The sequence below is a fragment of the Taudactylus pleione genome, unplaced genomic scaffold, assembly GCF_031769625.1.
Source record: "Taudactylus pleione unplaced genomic scaffold, aTauple2 ptg001750l, whole genome shotgun sequence".
Lineage (NCBI taxonomy): Eukaryota > Metazoa > Chordata > Amphibia > Anura > Myobatrachidae > Taudactylus > Taudactylus pleione.
Window position 1 is genome coordinate 745556 of NW_028286147.1, and position 21793 is coordinate 767348.

The window sequence follows — 21793 nt, forward strand, 5'->3', positions numbered from 1 at the left end:
TCTGTTCTTAAAAATTTGTTTGTTCTTGTTTTCCATTTGTAAAAATCTAATAAAACATTTTGCTCTAAAAAATTCTCTAGATCATTGGTTTAGAGTTTGTAATTGTTAAAATCTGTTTTGCCGCACGTAGCTTGTTCAGTGGACTGACAATGCAGAAATGTCATAGACTGCTGAAAAGGTAACAAGTGGCGAAATGTGTTTGCTAATGAGAAGTTCAGCATTAATACTACATAGTTTATCATTTCATGACTCCATTTTATTATTTTCTCACAACATTCTTATAATGTTCTTTTACCATAATTACCTCAATGTTGTATTTATATTTTAGTTATTGTCTTTATTTAGTGATCTTGGATGCCATCCACGCAAGGCATTCTGGGATGTCAAAACTCCACGTGATCTCAGCATTCACAGATAACTTAAGCTGAAGAGAGGATATCAGGTCTACACATGCTTAGAACTGATCATGTAAGCAATGCCGGAGCTCGGCTAAATAAATTAGTTCTAAGTCTGTGGCAGAACTAGTCAAGTAATGCCTTACTTAATACCTTAAGTAATGTCAAGTGTTACTCAAGTGATTAATTCTAAGCATGTGTAGACCTGATCACACTGAGTCTTTACTTAAGATAAATATTTTTTTAGCTCTTTACTATATATGAAAGATTTAAGGATCATGGAGTTCCTACAAACCGGTCCATTCATAAAAATAAACTTCTTTGTAATCTTCTGCCTGGCTCTGGCAGTAATGGCTGGTTCACCACCTTCTCTTTGCCAACTAGTTTCAATTGCTGAAATAAAAAAAAATAATCACAATTTATTCCGGCGGACGCACGGTATATTTCTGCGCAGAAAGTCCTGTGTCTCTCTCCAGCCGACTTCCTGTGCTCTGCAGTGAGCCAGAAGCTCCCCTCCCCATGTCACGGGAAGTGGGAAGAAAGGAGATTGTGACACTGGACATAAGGGGGAACCTGGTGGCTCTATGAGATGCCCAGCCCCAGGGTAACACTGCATGTACACATCCTTCTTTCCATACTTTCCTGCCCTGGCTAATGCTTCCTTAGCAAAAAACAAACTGTCATAGTTCTGGTCTTCGTCTCCCACCAGGAAAAGGATGGGACCTCTGGCTTTCTCCAGGGGAAGTATGGAGTCTTGGTATTCTGCCTTTCTTGGGTCTCCCATAGCCTTGCCAAGTTTCAGGGCTCCATTGTCTGTGACCAGAATTGCTTCACCGAAGTAGGGAATTCCATCCAGAAGCAAATCACCATAGGCAAGACTGTTACCATTCACAGCATTTGTTCCATTGATACAGACTGTAGCAAGAACCTGGGGCAAATAACAGGCCATAGCCAGAGCCATCTCAGCTCCTTTACATATACCAATCACTCCAACTCCAGCTCCTGACACCTGAAAGACATACAACATGGTGAGAGGAGTTCATGCTCCAACACATTTGTGATCGAACATGAGATAGATTACTCTAATAACCTGTCAGTGTGTCAATTTCCCATTGTTTCCAATATGATAATGTTCCTCATTATGGGCCCGATTCAGGGGTGGACGCTATATGCCGATATCTGCACACTTGAGCGATGTCTTTTATACTGTGCCCAAGTTGCACTACGCCTCTGGCTACCAATGGCGGTCGCAGTGACAATTTGGATGCAGAGCAATTTACAGTCAGTGGGTGTTTATGGGAGGTAATGGGGGGGTGGCTTGTCAAACGCGGACGTGTTTTGCGAATTTCATGGGTGCGTCGCAGCCTGTGACTGCATCAGTGTACGCAGTTGTCTTGGCGGCTTAGTTCTGACGGACATTTTGAGCAACCTTAGGGTTGCTGAGAAGATAGATGGTGCAACCGTTGGTGCCTCTTTGTACGCAAGTGGCGGATTATAGACACAGACAGTGGGCGTCTCTGTACAAATTTGCGTTGCGGCATTAGCATTATTTCGCAGTACCACGGTGCACAAAGACGCAGTCACAATGGAAATAGCGTCCACCTCCGAATCAGGCAGAGTGTGTCCACCAGTCTAACATCTGAACCATACCCATGAAATACTACTGTGTATACTGGGCCTCATGTATACAATTCATTCTGAAAGATGCATAAGACTCCATTGCTCATATATACATATTAAAACACACCATGTCTACAGATATTGCTCATTACTCTAACATACAAGTGCGTCCAACATTGCAAAAAAAATTGGTAGTTGCTCAGATCAGCTTAATTGCATAACACAGGTGCTTGTAAAGGGCGGGGTTTACTCTGAACACAGAAAAAAAGAGAGATTTGCCCCCCAGCACACTGCAGCAAAAACAATACTTAAATCCTACATGATAATAGGGATTCAGAGGTATTAGTTACATACATTTGCAAATATATGAATAAGCGCCAGGCCAATCGTCAAGGCTCCTCTATACTGGCATCCCTAGCATTAAGGGGTTCACGTCCGAGAAGCAAGGCACCCCAAAAAAATTTCAACCAAGGGCCATCCCCAGGGCATCACACGAAAAAGGGAAAAAGGTGATAGTGAAGTATAAAGAAAAGATGTGTAAGTATAAATCAATAAGTGTTAATGAAATGAGAGGGAATTAAAATTACATAAATAATATACAAACAAATAGAAAAGTGATAAAAGTATTCTATGTGAATTAAGTGGTGATGCCATGAGAAAGGCCCAGTCAGAACCCCCCCGGGGGCCCCACTCCCAAACGCTCACCCCAAAATAATTATTGCTACATAATAGTAGCACCCACTCTGGGTCATATAATTACAATTGATGTACTGCATGATAACAGTACATATAAAAGCTGAGAGCTAACTTACCTTGGAGGTACCCCAAAAAACCTCCACATGGCACTATAAGCATCAGCACATCCTCCTAATGCTGACTGCCTTCATTCTCATTTCATTAACACTTATTGATTTATACTTACACATCTTTTCTTTATTCTTCACTATCACCTTTTTCCCTTTTTCGTGTGATGCCCTGGGGATGGCCCTTGGTTGAAATTTTTTTGGGGTGCCTTGCTTCTCGGACGTGAACCCCTTAATGCTAGGGACGCCAGTATAGAGGAGCCTTGACGATTGGCCTGGCGCTTATTCATATATTTGCAAATGTATGTAACTAATACCTCTGAATCCCTATTATCATGTAGGATTTAAGTATTGTATTTGCTGCAGTGTGCTGGGGGGAAAATCTCTCTTTTTTTAAGTGCGTCCAACATCTCATCATCTGAATGCTTGCACAAAAAAAAAAAAAAAGGGGGGGGGGGGGAAACTAAAAACTAACCCTTTTGCCCTATTGAAAAGCCACCGGTCAGTGAAACCTCTGTGTCCTATGGACACAGAAGATTTTTTGGTATTTATGCACCCCTCGCTTCACCATTCCTATGCCTTTTTGCTTTTTTTGTATCCTTTTCCATATTCTTGACTGAAAAAATATTACAATGTAATAAAAATGACTAATTCACATGGGATTAGTCCATGTACTCTGCCGCCATTAGCAGGTTGCACCAGCAGAAATGCATTTACCACTTTAGTAGGTGCAGAGCAAAGATCAAATTAGTTGGTTTCAATACCCATTTGCAATACAAGAAGAGTCATTTGCAACTGTTATGTTTCTATTGTGTGAAACCCATATAAAAAAAAGTTGCCCCTATATTGGCCAAGGCTGCTGCTTGACCCCATGGCTGGAACCTATGGATCACAATTTGAAACGTTCTGTGTGTTATGAATCAACTTCCATATTTCTGATAAGAAGACGCACAGTAAATAGACAGATGCCACATTTCCCTCCAAAGATTCACGAAAAGGAAAAATAGTACAAGAAAGGTTTGTCTGACTTGTGGGATAGACAAAAGGATCCAACCTTGGCTTCCTCTCTGACGGCATCACACATACAGATGTGTCCTCTTGCATCTTTGCTGCGTACGCGTCAAATCATGCGCAAGTGGATACGCGCACAGCGTTCACACCCACGACTACATAGGATTGCATGGCATGATAGTGCGCACATTTGTAGTGCGATTGGCAAGGATGTAGAGGACACATCTGTAAATTGGGACATTATAAGCCTCCCATAGGATTACTATATGGAGTGTATAAACTGAAGTACCAAGTTCTCCCAGTCCAATTAAGCATAAACAGTTACAATCCATGCTAAAATGATCACGTACAATTATACGGTGATAGCACATACAGGGCCTGATTCAGGGGAATGTGCGGCTGAATCTTTATGCTAAAGCTGCAGCAGGTGGAATTCCTACAGAGACGCCAGACGCCACTGGCTGTGGCGCTAATGCACCTATTTACATATAAAGACGCATCATGGGCTGCAAATCGGTCACACCATCAAACGTTGCACCAGCCCTATGGAGGCGCAGAATGTCAATCTGTATATGGCCCCCAAAATCAGTGCCACTGTGGCAAAAGACGTAGTCGCTGACTGCATCATGTCCGTGTCTGGCTAGCCTCCAACTGTTAGAGAGGAAATTTCAGTGAGCGTCCCTGGGTGCTGTGTCCAAATACGTTCTGCATTCCCCAGCAGTAACCATCAAGACACAAGCGCAGGCTGAATACATTACCCGCTTGCGTCCGACAGCGACAATAAGTTTATCCCCTGCATCAGGCCCACAGTGAGACAATAGTCTTCATCGGACTACATTTTCCAACAGTCCTGACATATGTAGATGTTCCCAATCAGATACCAGTTGGGATTGGCAGCCATTTTGTGACCAGTCCCAATTACCCACCACAATCTCAGCATATGGCCAGTAACATTACCAACGCAGGATGCGGCCTTTCCTGCAAGTTGATGGCATTACATTCGCCACATTTTCGTTTCAGAATGTCGACAAGTGTTATATATATATATATATATATATATATATAAAATAAATATTTAAGGCTTGATTTTCTAATAATTCTCTTTATCACTTACTTTTGGATGACGTTGCAGATACTGAGCTGCTTCTTCAAAATATGTTAGATCTACATGGAATAGAGCATTTGGAAGATCCTCATAAGCAAAATAAGCCAAAGCAAGAGAGGCAAAACCACGACTGGCAAGGAGACTGCTTCGGAATTCTGTTAGACCTCCGATACCGCCAAACATGTCAACCACTCCCAGGAAGGGACCTTCACCTTTAAAATAAGGACACAATACAAATCCTAAGTCATGTTTAATTAGTTTAGTTATACAAATTTATTTAAAAAGAAGCTATTTTGTGTGCAGCCAATCAATTCACTAGGATTTAGTGACATCACTGAAGCATGGACCAAAAATAACTGTCACAATCCGTGCAGTTCCTCCTTCCTGCCTCTAGGTGTCACTCTGTCTGAGGTCTGTCTAGCACATTCCACATTGGGTAGTACGTTATCCCGTAGCCTGATTACCTAATTTAGCAGCTGTGGGCTGCACCTGGGGACTGACTATTTAAGTTTGCTCTGTTCAGCAGTCTGTGCCAGATCATCAAGTCTACCTCTGACTGCGCTCCAGGTTACCTTTCCAGTTGTTCCTGCAAGGATATCTTCTGTCCACTGCTTTTGGATCCTGGTTCTCCTACCTGTTTCCTTTGTGCCTTCTCTGCTTTGCAAGATTCAGTATCCATTCATGCGGTGCATTTCTACATTTTTTGGATTACAAGTATTGATGTGTGTACCCAGTACGGTTCCATCCGGTCCAGCTGCATCATGCCTACCAGTGTTCGAGCTCTGCTATGGGTGTCCAGTTTGGTTCCACTCGCTCCAGCCAGCATATCTTCAGCCTGTGTTCAAGCTCTGCTGTGAGCATCCAGCACGGTACCACATCTGGTCTAGCTTGCATAACTTCTATGTCCAAGCACTGTGAGTATCCAATCCGGTTCCACTCGATCCAACCAGCATATCTTCAACCTGTGTTCAAGCTCTGCTGTGAGCATCCAGTTTGGTACCTTCCACTTGTCAGGATTCAGCATGGAATAGGCTTTTACTTACCGCAGCGCCGGCTTCCCCTGACTAGAAAGCGACGTCAGGTGCGGCGGTGGGTGACATGCTGAGTATTCTCCCCAGGGGCCCAGGTGAGTTCCACACAATTCTCCATATCGGAGTTCCCGCGGCAGTGGTCATGGGCGCAGCCATGTTGTCTGTATCACCTTACCGGTCTCTTCCAATGGTAGCCTTGTCAGTTCTTAACTGTCTCTCTCCTCCAATGGACAGCTACCATAGGATATAAAGCAGGACCCCAGGAAGCAGGAAGTTGCCTGAACAACTCTTCACTACACCTAGAAGCTGCTTGCTGCTAAGCATCGTTCCAGGTTCCACGCTGAATACTTCCAGTGACTATCTCCAGTGTTATACTTCAGTGCTATTTCTGTGTACATTCTCCAGTGGTATTCTTCAGTGACATTCTTCAGAACTATCTCCAGTGATATTCTTCAGCGATTGCCTGCAGTACTATTCCTCAGGGCGAATTCACAGCATTTCTCTTTAGTGATGATCACCAGTGTTATTCTCCAGTGACATTCAATGATACTCTACAGTATAATCACCACTGGCCACTATTGATAATTCTACAATCTTACCAACATCGGTTCTCACCGATATTCTCCAGGATATTCAACATCGGTTCTCACCGATATTCTCCAGGACATTCAACATCGGTTCTCACCGATTTTCTTCAACATCGGCTCTCAACGATAATCTACAGGACATTCCCCAGTGATATTCTCTACGTAACATATTCCAGGGATGTTCTCTACGTGATATTCTCTATGTGATATTCTGTACGTGACATTCTCTATGTGACATACCCCAGTGAGATTCTCTACATGATATTTTCTAGGTGATATTCTCTATGTGACATTCTCCAGTGACATGCTTACCGATACTCTCTAGTGTTTTAGCATCAATCACGACTGATATTCTCCAGTGTTCCCTATATCAGTCACTACCAACACCCTCTAGTGTTTGTCTGCTGCCTCCCCACCTAGTTCCCTCGACTCAAAGTCCCTGGACTGGAATCTCACGGCCCAGGTTGTGACACCAGTTCGTCGACTGAAGATCCCCAAGGCCAGGTCGTGACACCACTCCAGCTTGCATAACTTTTGCCTGTATCCAAGCACTGCTGTGGGCATCTAGTTTGGTTCCATCAGTTCAGCCTGTGCACCTTATACCTATATTCTGAACTGCAAGGGTTTCTCAACAATTAGAACTCTGTCTATTTGGTTACCTGCATATTTCAAGCATCTGTATTGTTCAGTAATGTTCCGATTAAACCTGACCATTTCTGTACTACTCCCTTTGTGTGCCAAATTAACCTTGATTCATTATATTTCTGGTAACAATGTTAAATACATTCCAGGTACTTCATGCACATACACACATGGGGATCATAACAAACCGCTAGGCAACATAATAAAATACTTCTTACATTATCCTACGGCACCTTGTCTGGAAAGGATATGTTCCCGGTAGGCTGTTTTAGCGCAGCGCGGCGCCCTGCCCTCCTTCTGGAAGGCAAAAAGCGCCCTGCCCTCCAGAAGGAGGGCAAAAAGCGCCCTGCCCTAACAGCCTGCGGGAGCCGTCTTCACCCGCGGGTCGCAGTGTCCTGCGGGTGAAGAAATGTGCGGTGACCCGGTCACCGCCGGAGAATAGACGCCGGGCGCATGCGCCCGGCATCTATTCTCCGTCTGCAGGGCTTGGGGGCTGCCCGGCGTGTCCGAAAGTGCCGGGCACGCCCCCAAGAGTGACGAAAAGGGGACGCGTCTTATAGACACGCCCCCTTTTTGATGACCACGCCTTCGGCGGGCGCACGAACGTGCCCTCTCTAGCTCCAGCGCCCTGCCTCGCGCCGGAGCTAGAGTGAACACTATACGAGGATAATTTTATTTGTCCAATGGCTTCTAAGGACTCCAACACGGTCATGTTGGTTTCTTCTTCGCAATAGAGACTAGAAGCATTGTACCCATTGTGCCAGTGGCAGTCATCTATATCAGTGGGAAATAAGGCTTACATAACAAGCCTGGTATCTCTGTAAGCTGAACAGATCTGTTACCTACTGATGTCTGCTGAAGGTATAGGGTGTTGGATCAGGAGCACTCTGCGCTGCCTCCATCCATTAAAATGAGCCGGCAGTCTTTACAACCCGTCGCGGCTTAGAGGGTCTGACCTCTGACTGCCCTTTGACTACTTTACACAAGTAGCCATGCACTAAATACATTCAGTAGACTGTCAAAGGAAATAAAACTACTGTTACCCATCACATGAATTTTTTGCCTAATCAGCTTTATATGCTTGTTGAATTTTATTGCCACACCAACAAGATGCGTAAAACAAAAACCACACCTACATGACCAAGCAGTGATTTGTAAACCGCATTATCAAAATGTAACCGCTACTGCAATGAAGTGTTTTATTTGCATACCTGGTGGGAGGAAGAGAGCACCTCTGACCCGACCTTCTCTTATCTGTATTCTCTGTACCCCGGGACTGACGTACCATCTTTCCACGATTTTACTGTCACCGGGAGTTTTTTCGGGTAGTTGGCTGATCTCCTGATAAGGATACAGCTCCAGATGAATATAGAAGGGACTTCCCATGACGTCACGTTTCATCAGCCTTAGGAATGGGATGGATGGTTTCAGGGACCAGAACAGTCCCATAGGATATACACCTTCAAAATCTCCACCAGTTGCTGGCGAGCTCTCTAGGTTTACTTTCCCCTCCATATCACTCCTATAGAAAGCTCTGGAGGAAAATATCTGCCCTTTCTCATCCTCCAGCCATGCTCTCAGGGTGATTATCTGTTGTGGTGGGAGACCCCAGGCCTGGATCTTCAGCGGCTCATCCACTAGTGAGCTCTCCGGTGAGACTGCAAGACCGATCATATCTCAAGATACAGATAAGATGGGATTAATCTTAAATGAGAGACAGGAGACAATGTTACAATGAGGTAATGTAAGGGATAGGTTATAGTAAGTGATGAGTGGCACATACAGTGAGGTAATGTAAGGGATAGGTTATAGTAAGTGATGAGTGGCACATACAGTGAGGTAATGTAAGGGATAGGTTATAGTAAGTGATGAGTGGCATACAGTGAGGTAATGTAAGGGATAGGTTATAGTAAGTTATAAGTGGCATACAGTGAGGTAATGTAAGGGATAGGTTATAGTAAGTGATAAGTGGCATACAGTGAGGTAATGTAAGGGATAGGTTATAGTAAGTGATGAGTGGCACATACAGTGAGGTAATGTAAGGGATAGGTTATAGTAAGTGATAAGTGGCATACAGTGAGGTAATGTAAGGGATAGGTTATAGTAAGTGATAACAAGAGATATGGTAAGAACTTACCTTTGTTATCTCTGTTTCTACGAAGTCCATAGGGTCCACAGGGTTGACCTTGGGGTTATAGCTGGAACAGGATCCATGGGCACCACACAGTTAAGCTTTTAGCTCCCAGGATGCACTTGGGTCCTCCTCTATACCCCGCCCCCGAGCCACAGGCACCTCAGTTGGTAAGCAGCCTAGGCCGGAGGAGAATATGGAACAGAGAGAAGGAAGACTGGAACACACAAGAAACCATACTCACAGCAATAGGAGACGGAAAACCGGTGACCAGCCACACAGCCCATTTGAAGCCAGGTGCGTCAGGGCGGGCGCCCTGTGGACCCTATGGACTTCGTAGAAACAGAGATAACAAAGGTAAGTTCTTACCATATCTCTTGTTTTCTACTTCAGGGTCCATAGGGGGTCCACAGGGTTGACCTTGGGGATGTCCCAAAGCAGTACAACTAAGGGCGGGGACGCTCCTGTGCTGAAAGGAGTACCCGGCGCCCAAAGGATGCATCCTGAGAGGCAAAGGTGTCAAACGCATAGAACCTCAAAAACGTTTGAATTGAAGACCAAGTGGCCGCCTTACACAGCTGAACAGCAGAAGCGCCACGTCTAGCAGCCCAAGAGGGACCCACAGAACGAGTGGAATGAGCCTTAACAGAGGCTGGCACAGGTAAGCCCTCCTGTGCATAAGCCTCACAAATAACGGAACGAAGCCAACGGGCTAACGTTTGTTTGTTGGCAGGCCAACCCCTCTTGTGAAAACCAAAAAGAGGATAAACAAGGAATCAGACTTCCTAACCGAAGCCGTCCGGTCTACATAAATTCTAAGCGCCCGGACCACATCTAAGGAAGTCTCACCAGCTGAAAGATCAGGGGACTGAAAAGCTGGCACAACAAGTTCCTGATTAATATGGAACTTCGAGACCACTTTGGGCAAAAACTCAGGACGAGTGCGGAGCACCGCTCTGTCCTGGTGAAAAATCAGGAAAGGAGGGCGACAGGAAAGCGCCCCCAATTCAGACACCCTCCTGGCCGAAGCAATTGCCAGGAGAAAAACCATCTTAAATGTCAGCCACTTGAGCTCCACCGCCTCAAGAGGCTCAAACGGAGGATCCTGCAGGACCCGTAGCACCACCGCCAAGTCCCAAGGAGCCACAGGAGGCACAAAGGGAGGCTGGATCCTGAGAACACCTTGGAAAAAGGTGTGAACGTCTGGTAGTATTGCAATCCGCCGTTGAAACCACACGGACAAGGCGGACACATGAACCTTCAGAGATGCAAGGCGTAAGCAGAGATCCAATCCTGACTGAAGAAATTCCAAGATCCTAGAAACTCGGAACACCTGAGGATCATAAAGTCTGGACTCACACCACTGAAAGTAAGTGTGCCACACTCTGTGATAAATCCGTGCTGAAGCAGGCTTGCGTGCCCTGTGCATCGTACCAATAACCGAACTGGAGAAGCCCCGAGACCTCAAGACGGCTGTCTCAAGAGCCACGCCGTCAAAGACAGCCGACCCAGATCCGGGTAAAGGCAGGGCCCCTGAGACAACAGGTCCCCACGTTGAGGAAGAAGGTACGGAGCGTCGATGGAGAGGCTCCTCAGATCGGAGTACCAAGGACGTCTGGGCCACGCCGGAGCTACCAGCACGAGCATGCCGCCGTCCTGCTTGAATTTCCGCAGAACCCGAGGAAACAGGGATATCGGAGGAAACAGATACGCCAGGTGAAACGTCCATGTCACCGACAGCGCGTCCACCAGACTTGCACCTGCGTCTCTTGTCCTCGACCCGTAAACGGGCAACTTGTGATTGTGACGGGAGGCCATCAAGTCCAGCTCCGGCAGTCCCCACCTGTCCACGAGTAGCTTAAACACCTCTGGGTGAAGCGACCATTCCCCGGGATGCACGTCGTGACGGCTGAGGAAGTCCGCCTCCCAATTGAGGACTCCGGGGATGAAGACCGCCGAGATCGCTGGAATGTGACCCTCCGCCCAAGACAGGATACGAGACACCTCCGACATCGCTGCCTGACTGCGAGTTCCGCCTTGGTGATTGATATACGCCACCGTGGTGGCGTTGTCGGACTGCACCTGTACCGCCCTTCCGTGAAGAGCGGGGCCGGACGACTGCAGGGCCTTGTATACTGCCCGCAGCTCCAGGATGTTGATGGGGAGAAGTGCTTCTTCCGCTGACCAACGACCCTGAAGCGACAAAGAGCCGGTCACTGCCCCCCAACCCCGGAGACTGGCATCCGTCGTGAGCAGGACCCAGTCCGGGATCCAAAATGGGCGCCCCTCGACCAGATGAGCTGTCTGAAGCCACCAAGCCAAAGATAGCCGAACGTCCGGAGACAACACCAGCACCTGAGAGCGGATCCGGTGAGGTAACCCGTTCCATTCTGATAGAATCAGCCCCTGCAGGGGCCGGGAATGGAACTGGGCAAATTCCACCATGTCGAATGTCGACACCATGGACCCCAGAACTCTCATAGCCGAATGGACCGACAGGCGGCAACGGCTCAGGCAACTGCGTATCCGCAGCTGTAGTGAGGCGACCTTCTCCGGAGTCAGGAAGATCCTTTGCTGACGCGAATCCAGCAGGGCTCCCAAATGAACCATCCGCTGTGATGGAATCAGAGAGGACTTTTTCCAATTTATCAACCACCCGTGTGCTTGCAGGCAAGCGATCGTCAGGTGGAGATGTTGAAGCAGTACCTCCGGGGAGCTCGCCAGCAACAGGAGGTCGTCCAGGTACGGCAGCAGCCGTACATTCTGGTTCCGAAGATGTGCGGCCATGACCGCCATAATCTTCGTGAACACCCTCGGTGCCGTGGAGAGACCAAAGGGTAGCGCCCGGAACTGATAGTGGTGTTGAAGGATAGCGAACCTCAGATACCGCTGGTGTGAAGATGCTATCGGAACATGGAGGTAGGCGTCCTGGATGTCCAGGGACACCATGTAATCCCCCGGTTCCATCGCCAGAATGATGGAACGTAACGTTTCCATCCTGAACTTGGGAACTCTGAGGAATTTGTTCAGAGACTTCAAGTTGAGGATAGGGCGATGAGAACCATTGGGTTTCTGCACCAGAAACAGAGACGAATAATACCCCGTCCCTCGTTGTGATAGAGGAACGGGAACAATGACCCCTGCTTTCAGCAAGGACTCTATAGCCTCCTGAACCTGTAACGCCTTGGTCTTGTTCTGAGAAGGACTTGTGCAGAAAAACTGGTGGGGTGGTCTGTGCCGAAAAGACAGGGCGTACCCCTGGGAGACCACTTCTCGAACCCAGGCATCCGTGGTGGTATTGTGCCAGCACTGGGCAAATAGAAGAAGTCGGCCTCCCACTCTGAGGTCCCCCAGAGGGAGGCCCGTCCCATCAGGCCGCAGGTTTATCTTCCTGCTTGGAAGAAAGGCGCCGAGCACTCCAGGCTTGCTTCTTGGGTTTAGAGGCCGTCTTACTCGCAGACTGTCTCGGGAAGGACTGACCTTTCGCCTTACCCTGAACCCGAAAGGAACGAAAAGCCGAACTCCGAACCTTAGCAGGCAGTGCCGCCGAAGGGAGGAAGGCCGACTTGGATTTAGCCAGGGTGTCCACTATTTTGTCCAAGTCCGGACAAAATAGTAATTCCCCATTGAAAGGTAAGGCCTCCAGACCTTTCTTTGAATCAGAGTCCGCTCTCCAGGACCGCAACCATAAGGATCGGCGGGCAGACACCGCTGCAGCCGATACCCGCGAGGTCAGCAGACTAGCATCTAAAGAAGCTTCTCCAATGTAAGAAGCGGCGTCCCTCATTTGTCCCAACAACGCCCGCTGGACATCCGGAGCGTCGTCCGGGAAGGTATCTTCCAATGCATTGGCCCACCCCTCAATGGCCTTGGCCACCCAAAAAATGGCCATGGACGGTCGGGCCACCGCCCCGGAGAGGGAGTAAATAGACTTTAAGCAAGTCTCAACTTTCCTGTCCGTGGGATCCTTCAGCGAGGATATCGACGGTAATGGTAAGGTGGCGCCCCGAGTTAAACGGGTGACATGGGAATCCACCGCCGGTGGAGTTTCCCATTTTTTACAATGTGCCTCAGGGAAGGGGTAATTAGAAGCCAACCGCTTCTGAGGAAGGAATCTCTTACTGGGCGCCTGCCAAGCTACCGCCATATGATCCGTCAACTGATCCGACAGGGGAATCACCGCAGAAGCCACCTTAGTTTTTTTGAAACTAGGAAACTTCGACCCAGGAACCGGTGCCTCATCCTCTATAAGAAGAATAGCTCGCACCGCCCTAACTAGTGCTCGCACATTAATGGACGACTTGGTATCCATTTCCTGGACCGAGGCGTCCGAGTCAGTGTCATCAGGGACCTCCCCATCATCTGAGGAACCCTCTGAGTCCGATACCTGAGCAGCCCGTGTCATGAGTGGGCGTTTAGAAATCCTAGAAGGCATGTCAGTCTGCAACATTGACTGAAAAGCCGAGGAAGCGGCCGCCAAATTTTGCACGGAGTTGGAGAGCACATCCACCCATGGTGGAGGCGTCGCCATAGGGGCCTGAAAAGGTACCACAGGCTGCTGCGGCACAGGGGAAGCCTGTATATACATAGGCAACCCCGCATAGGGACCAACTGATTGAGACCCAGGAGGACTCCGCAATAACTGCGGGACACCCGGGGAATGGGGGATGGTCGGCTGGGGCACCACCCTAGTAGGGAGAGCAGTCGGGACCGACAGACGGTCCGCAATAGACACCAGCACCTGAGAAAACATCGCCCACGGTGGTTCCTGCGCCAGAGAAGGTCTGGATGGGCCAGGAGCCACCTGGCATCGACTACACAGGCCATCCTGTGACAAATCCTCCCTATCTACTCCTGCAGAACAGCGTCCGCAGGAGGCCAACACCGGAGCCACTGAGCGCTCAACCTCCTCGTCTGACATGACAGAATATATTATATATCTGGCACCAGGGTAGAAGTGAAACGCACTCACCGGTGTGCTGAACAACAGCCCACAATATGGCACTGAGTAGCACACAACTGTATGTGACGGACCTCACAAATACGTGATCTATATAAGTGAGGTCAGTAGAAACGCCCCTCCCCCACACACCTGCAGGGCTTGTAGGAGAAGTAAAGGGATAGGTATAAGCTGACAGTAAGTAGAAAATAAGCACAGACAGGCAGCACTAGCAAAAAGTCACATACCATGCAGGAAGATATACTCACTGCACCTTTACACTACAATCAACCTGCCCAGATTCAGTGTCTGGGAGGGCTATAGTGCTGTGTACGCTGTCCTTAATCAGGGGAGAGGTACACAGGGGGACCGGTCCGCGTGCTCCCTGAGATCTGCGCTGCCACTAGAAAATGGCCGCTGGAGACCTCAGAGGAGGAGTGGCCGAGTAACTGCAGCTCAGCGACGCCAGACTGCGTGCTGAAAGGCGCGCTGAGCTGAGGGGAGGAGCCGCTGACAGGGAAGGCTTCCTCCCCTGGCTGGCCATAACCCCAGGGATGCTGGCTTCCCTTGCCGGTTATCCCTGGTGGTCTAGTGGTCCCACGGGTTATGGGGGGGGCCCCGCCGCCACTGCCAGCAGCCTCCGGTCTGTCCCCAGGACCGGAGGCTAAAGGACTGCATTTAAGGCATTCCGCGCGCCGCCGCTAGCCAGCGACGCGCGGCTTACCTGCATCCCCGGCGACTCCGGCAGCAGTCCTGGGAGGTAGACAGAGTCCGGCTAGTACGGACTCTGTCCTCCCGCCGCGATCCCCAGATCAGTACTGGCGTCGCGGCGCCAGTCGGGGATCAGAGCGGCAGCGTGGGCGTCTGTACAGACAGCCCTTCGCTGCCGTCTGTAGTAAAAATAGATTAAAAATAAATAAAATTTAACTTAAAATAAAAAGCTTCTGGGGGCTGCTCCTGCAGCCCCCCTGCGCGGTGACCGACTCCGGCCGGGCACCAGCTTACACTGAGGTGCCTGTGGCTCGGGGGCGGGGTATAGAGGAGGACCCAAGTGCATCCTGGGAGCTAAAAGCTTAACTGTGTGGTGCCCATGGATCCTGTTCCAGCTATAACCCCAAGGTCAACCCTGTGGACCCCCTATGGACCCTGAAGTAGAAAAGTGGCATACAGTGAGGTAATGTAAGGGATAGGTTATAGTAAGTGATGAGTGGCACATACAGTGAGGTAATGTAAGGGATAGGTTATAGTAAGTGATGAGTGGCATACAGTGAGGTAATGTAAGGGATAGGTTATAGTAAGTGATGAGTGGCACATACAGTGAGGTAATGTAAGGAATAGGTTATAGTAAGTGAGAAGTGGCACATACAGTGAGGTATTGTAAGGGATAAGTTATAGTAAGTGATGAGTGGCACATACAGTGAGGTAATGTAAGGGATAAGTTATAGTAAGTGATGAGTGGCATACAGTGAGGTAATGTAAGGGATAGGTTATAGTAAGTGAGAAGTGGCATACAGTGAGGTAATGTAAGGGATAGGTTATAGTAAGTGAGAAGTGGCATACAGTGAGGTAATGTAAGGGATAGTAAGTGATAAGTGGCATACAGTGAGGTATTGTAAGGGATAGGTTATAGTAAGTGATGAGTGGCATACAGTGAGGTAATGTAAGGAATAGGTTATAGTAAGTGAGAAGTGGCATACAGTGAGGTATTGTAAGGGATAGGTTATAGTAAGTGATGAGTGGCATACAGTGAGGTAATGTAAGGGATAGGTTATAGTAAGTGAGAAGTGGCATACAGTGAGGTAATGTAAGGGATAGGTTATAGTAAGTGAGAAGTGGCATACAGTGAGGTAATGTAAGGGATAGGTTATAGTAAGTGAGAAGTGGCATACAGTGAGGTAATGTAAGGGATAGTAAGTGATAAGTGGCATACAGTGAGGTATTGTAAGGGATAGGTTATAGTAAGTGATGAGTGGCATACAGTGAGGTAATGTAAGGAATAGGTTATAGTAAGTGAGAAGTGGCATACAGTGAGGTATTGTAAGGGATCCTGGTGTGGTGTTCCCTTCACCTATTCAGTTTTTACACTCCCTACATTAATTTTCGAACAATGTTTAATCTGGTTTTGTGCAGATGTGTGGGCAAATTAAATATACTCCATATTTATGATGTTCGCCCTTTAGTGTGTTCCATTCGTATACAATGCTAGCATCCTTCTATTTTAATCAGTGTCTTGTAATAAAAGTTACATTTTAATTTATTTCCATCATACATACTTAGGAGTGTGCCCCCGTTACAGAGATTCTCTTTCTCTTTGGTTTATTGCACCATACATTTAGTCTGGGGAGCACCTCCATATGTTTCCAAACAAAAGGGACACAGGTAATTTAGCTTAACACATGGGAAGAATTTATTCCCCCCACATTATATTATTTCATATATAGCTTATATTTCTTATGTTTCCTGTGCAGCCCCCTCTCCTAAATGCCCCTTTTTTCCCTTTGATATGGTCTTGTTTCTTTTGAGCAATGTATGCCCCATATACTTCCAACCCTGCATCGGCGACCAGGAGTCATTACTATATTGTGTCCTGTATTGGAAATTGGTGGAGAGGAGCCGCAGGTGTTAGAAACAAAACATGCAGAGTAACCGGTATAACCTGCATGAGGCTCCTGAAGCTTTAACCCTGTGCTATCCGGACTTCCTGGCCATCTGGTTCAGGAGCCTCATGCAGGTTATACCGGTTACTCTGCATGTTTTGTTTCTAACACCTGCGGCTCCCCTCCACCATTTGCGGTAGGACACTCCTCTTTCTGGACATTTTTTTTTTATATTGCATAACCATGCTAATTTGGATGTGACCGTTGCAGTCATAATATTTTGTTATAACGAGTGCCATCTCTTTTACCAATTGCAGTTGTTCTCAAACTCGGTCCTCAGGACCCCACACAGGTCACCCAGCAGGTCCACAGGTGTAGTCATTACTCACTGACACATTTTAAAAGATCCACAGGTGGAGTAATTATTTCACTTGTGATTCTGTGAGGAGACCTGGAAAATATACACTGTTTGGGGTCCTGAGGACAGAGTTTGAGAACCTGTGACCTATTGGATCTGGATTAGTGTGCAGCAAGAATGCTTACCGTACTTGCCATCTAAATAACTTTTACTCCACTTTCTGGACAATTGATTTTATATTGCATTACCAGTCTAATTAGGATGCGACCTTTGTAGTCAAAATACTGTATTTTAATGAGCGCTCTCTAATTAGTGTGTGGTAGGACCTTTTCTCAGCTGCAATTGCCATTTAAACATCTAAGAACATTCTACAGCGTTTTTCCTTCTCTTCCTTCTTAATCCTACGTACAGTAGTAAGCAGCAAGGATCACACCACAGCTGCACACTTACATTTTAAATGTATTTCATGCCTACATTTATCGATTTATGATCTATATGACAATCATCATTAAACAGCCTTTTCATTGTCTATTTTTTTGTATACTGTGCCTTTATTAAATTTTTTATCCATGTCTAATAACTGTATTTTCTTAAAACCTGAACGTCAAATTGATTATAATTACTTGGTTTATTGGGCAGCGCTATATATGACATATTTCACTATTTGCCAGTCATTTAATCAGGTTTCACTAGGGAAACCAATGCCATATTAGGCTTGCTTTAACCCAATGAAGCGCCATCCAAATCCCCAAACACCCATTTCAGTCGTAGAGGGCTGTCTGTGCCGGTCTAGCTGTTCTGGGACTATAAGCCCCAGCACAACACGGCAGCTTACAGAAGGTAAGTCACTGAGAAGCCTGGTATCTGCCCTTGTCTCCAGGGTAGAATAACAATGGGCACTGTTCCCCTATGCAAACACAACAAAATAGTAGATTTGTATCAGAGTACTTAGTGTCCACAAAGGCTCGTCTGCTTTTTTGCTGGTAGGTATACTGTACCTATTGGAGAGGAGTGCGTTCCTGCACGGTCTCCTCTCTGCAACACACTCCGGGCACTAGGACCTGGAGCCAGCCAAAGCTGTGTGGAGTGCAGTACTTTGCTCCTCAGCTGAGGCCACACTAATAACCTGCCATTATTATTATGATCATCATTAGTCATGACTGTGACCACTGCTGTGCATATTGACCCACCGCTGTTACCAATAAACCTGCAAGTCTGGTTAAGGACCTCTGTGTGGACTAACCTCCATTTCACATTCCGCTGACACCTATTGCAACCATCCTAGTCATACCAATAGGTTATATTAATAATACCAACATTGCTGCACTCCATACTTGCCTACTCCTCTAGAAGTGACGGGAGGCTCACGGAATTCGGGTGGCGCTCCTGTCCTCTTGGAAAAGTGGGCAAGTATCCCGGCTGGCCGCCTACCCCCGCACCAACCTCTGCGGTGGGGAGGGGACGACGGCACGATTCACGTAGCGTCAATTGCGTCATTATGACCCCGCCTTCTGCTTCACAATACCAGTAATCCCTGCATTGCTTATCAGGGCAGCAATGACGCAATCGCATGGTCACGCCCCCGCTCCACCGACCAGGCTGCCCCTCCCGGGGGGGGGCAGCCAGAATGTCGGCAAGTATGCTGTACTCCCACTCCCCTTTTCAGAAACAAACTCCCCATCTTGAACTTGTAGAATTCTGCATTCCAACAAAAGTTTAGGTAAGGTCGACTCCTTCTGAACCATCTGCGCATAACTTAAGTTGCAGGTGTTACACAATGATCATACAGTACAAACTTCATCTCATTCCTGCACAGTGCTGAGGTTACTATCAGAACAGTTCCATACACTCTGCTCCTCCTGCACCTTAGGAATAGGCCAGTTGCCATTAATAAGTTAAACCGTATGCTGGCTTAAGTCCAGATGCAGGTAAATGTAACATTCCAGCTATTGTTATCTACACATAGAAACTAGATTCTCCTACAGTAGGTGCAGGAGATTCACAACTTTTCTGCAACATGCAGGTGGTCACCCCCTCTCACCCTGTCCTCCAGGCTGGAGCCTCCGTTCCTCTCGATCCTGCAGGATTCCACAATGTAGGCAGCCTGGTGCAGAAAACAACCCCCACTCCTCATTTGCTTCATTTAAGTGGTCTCTTCTAGATTTTATCAATAACCAACTATGAGACTGCACATGGGATCTATACACAAACAACCAATCAGAGCAACTTTCTCATGCTCTGGATTGGTCCATGGTGGGCAGATCAGCAGGCTGTGAATCACTCTGCAAGGAGAAAAGGATCATGTCTCACAGGGTTTTTCTTTATTGTCAAACCTTTGGTTCACCAGAGAACATGGAAAAGGATATGCTTTTGGATTTAGCAATATTACATGGAGAATGACTGGGGGGAGTTTTTATTTCAATTAAGACATGTCTATTAAAATGTGGCTGTTTTCATTATTTAAGTGTTTTGTTGCAAAAGATAGTAGTATCTGATTTTTTTTACCAGTGTCATGGTATCACAGAATACATACTGATGTGACTTAATTGCCTAGATGCAAAAAAATTTAATAAAATTATATAATGTAATGGTTAGCATTACTGCCTCACAGCACTGAGGTCATGGGTTCGATTCCCACCATGGCCCTGTGTGGAGTTTGTATATTCTCCCTGTGCTTGCGTGGGTTTCCTCCGGGTACTCCAAAAATATACTGGTAGGTTAATTGGCTCCCAACAAAATTAACCCTAGTGTGTGTGTGTGTACATGTGGTAGGAAATATAGATTGTAAGCTTCACTGGGGCAGGAACTATTGTGAATGGACAACTATTCTCTGTAAAGCGCTGCGATATAGAGATAGATATAAATATATAGATAGATATAACAGAAGACTGGTGGTGCTCCCAAGAGTAATGAAACATTGATCAGAAAAAAAAAAATGCTCTATTAGCTGGGGCACTCTCCACATTCTTTAGAACTTAACTTTTATGTTTAATAGCTTGTTCGCACACGTGCAATGCGATGCATGCGCAGAACACAACAATTGGCCAATTGCGTGCGTAATCGCAGTTGCATACGATAAGTGAATCAACTCCATAGATTGTAAGCTCCATGGGACAGGGACTGATGTGAATGACCAAATATTCTCTGTGATGTGTGTGCAATATATAAATAACTGGTAATATATAAAAGAAATACTTGTACTGTACTATATTTGGGGATATTTATATAAATATAGATTGTCTTTCAGTCTTTTGCAAGTTCTCACCTGACATTACAGCCATTTTATTTTACCATCCACACTGTTACTAGACAGCCCAAATATACACACACACACACACACACACACACACACACACACACACACACACACACACACACACACACACACACACACACACACACACACTTGCAATGATGTATTATGGGTTAATAATTACCACTCCTGACCTTGCAGTGTGCTGGATTCAGACGCAATATTCCTGCAGTGGGGTTTATGTAGTGCTCGGCTACACACCAGGCAGCTCAGTACAGCTGGAGTCAGACCTGCCCGGACCTGCTCAGTACGTTGTCAGTATATCAGGGGAGAGAAGAGGCTCAGAGTGCAGGAGATAAGAGCGGAAGAGGCGGCTGCGGACAAATAGAATTCAGGGGGAGGGAGGATTCATGTAAAGTTTAATAATAATAATGCTAAACTAGAGGTCATTTGAGACAAAGGGCAACCCGGGATGGCCGTAGCCCGGAGCCATGGGAGAGGCTGGACAGCGCTGCCCTGCATTCCCAGCCGCCGGCTCTACCTTTTTGCCTGGGCAACGCTGAGCTCATCTTCCGGCTCAGACGCGGACCAGGCAGGGCTGTAGGAAGAGAGGTGTGACGTTGCCCGGGGTACGATTCCCAGGGGCCGTCACTACTGCTCCAGGCCAGGATAGCGCTGGTGAGCCTGGCTGAGTGCCGCTATGGATCATGTGCATCCCGCTCCTTTTTTTTGAATCTACTTGATCTTTACTCATTTAACCCCCATTTATCCAGTATAAAAGGCTGCCTGTATTTTTATTTATATATTTATAAGTAAACTCCTTAAGGTCGGGATGTACTAAGGTTGGGGTGACCATTTAGACAGTCACCGCAAACCTTACTAATTGCATATGTACTAACATATGCGGTTAGTATCGCAAAGGATAGCTCTTGCTATAAGAGCTGCCCTTTGCGAAGCAGCCGACGCCGGGTGACGGGGTCTCCGTGGGACCCCGCCTCCTCTGAGCCCCGAGAGCTTCCTGCTGGTCACCTGTGCAGGAAGTCCCGGGCTCCTCCTCCCTGCACCCAGAAGAAGATTAGGCGGAGGACCCAGGAGGAGCGCGGGTCGGCGACCATGGACAGCAGGTGAGTGGGGGCCAGCGCTGGGTGACGGCAAGGCGGCGGCGAATCGTTGGGAGCTGTAAGAAGCCCATAGGCTTCTATAGGGTAACGCCAGGTTTTTCTGGCGTTACCCTCTGCACCGATAAAAGTGCGGCCGGGCCTTAGTACATATGGAAATGCGGTAAAACCCCGAAAACTGTGTTTTTACCTCAGTGTTCCTT

At 47.2% G+C, this 21793-nt stretch overlaps 1 protein-coding gene across 2 annotated transcripts; it reads right to left on the bottom strand.

Moving 5' to 3' along the window:
• Positions 1-220: 220 nt before the first annotated feature.
• On the bottom strand, positions 221-21046 carry LOC148439485 (acyl-coenzyme A amino acid N-acyltransferase 1-like). 2 transcript variants are annotated; one of them, XM_088464684.1, is made up of 4 exons: positions 20667-21046; positions 8406-8898; positions 4944-5146; positions 221-1404 (listed from the first exon to the last, which is right to left on the bottom strand). In XM_088464684.1, the coding sequence occupies exons 2-4, from the start codon at positions 8866-8868 to the stop codon at positions 808-810; spliced, it is 1263 nt and encodes a 420-aa protein (XP_088320810.1). In that variant the 5' UTR covers positions 8869-8898; positions 20667-21046; the 3' UTR covers positions 221-807. The 2 variants fall into 2 exon arrangements, with proteins under 2 accessions (XP_088320810.1, XP_088320812.1); XM_088464686.1 differs by having other exon boundaries at positions 20657-21046.
• Between the last annotated feature and the right edge of the window lie 747 nt (positions 21047-21793).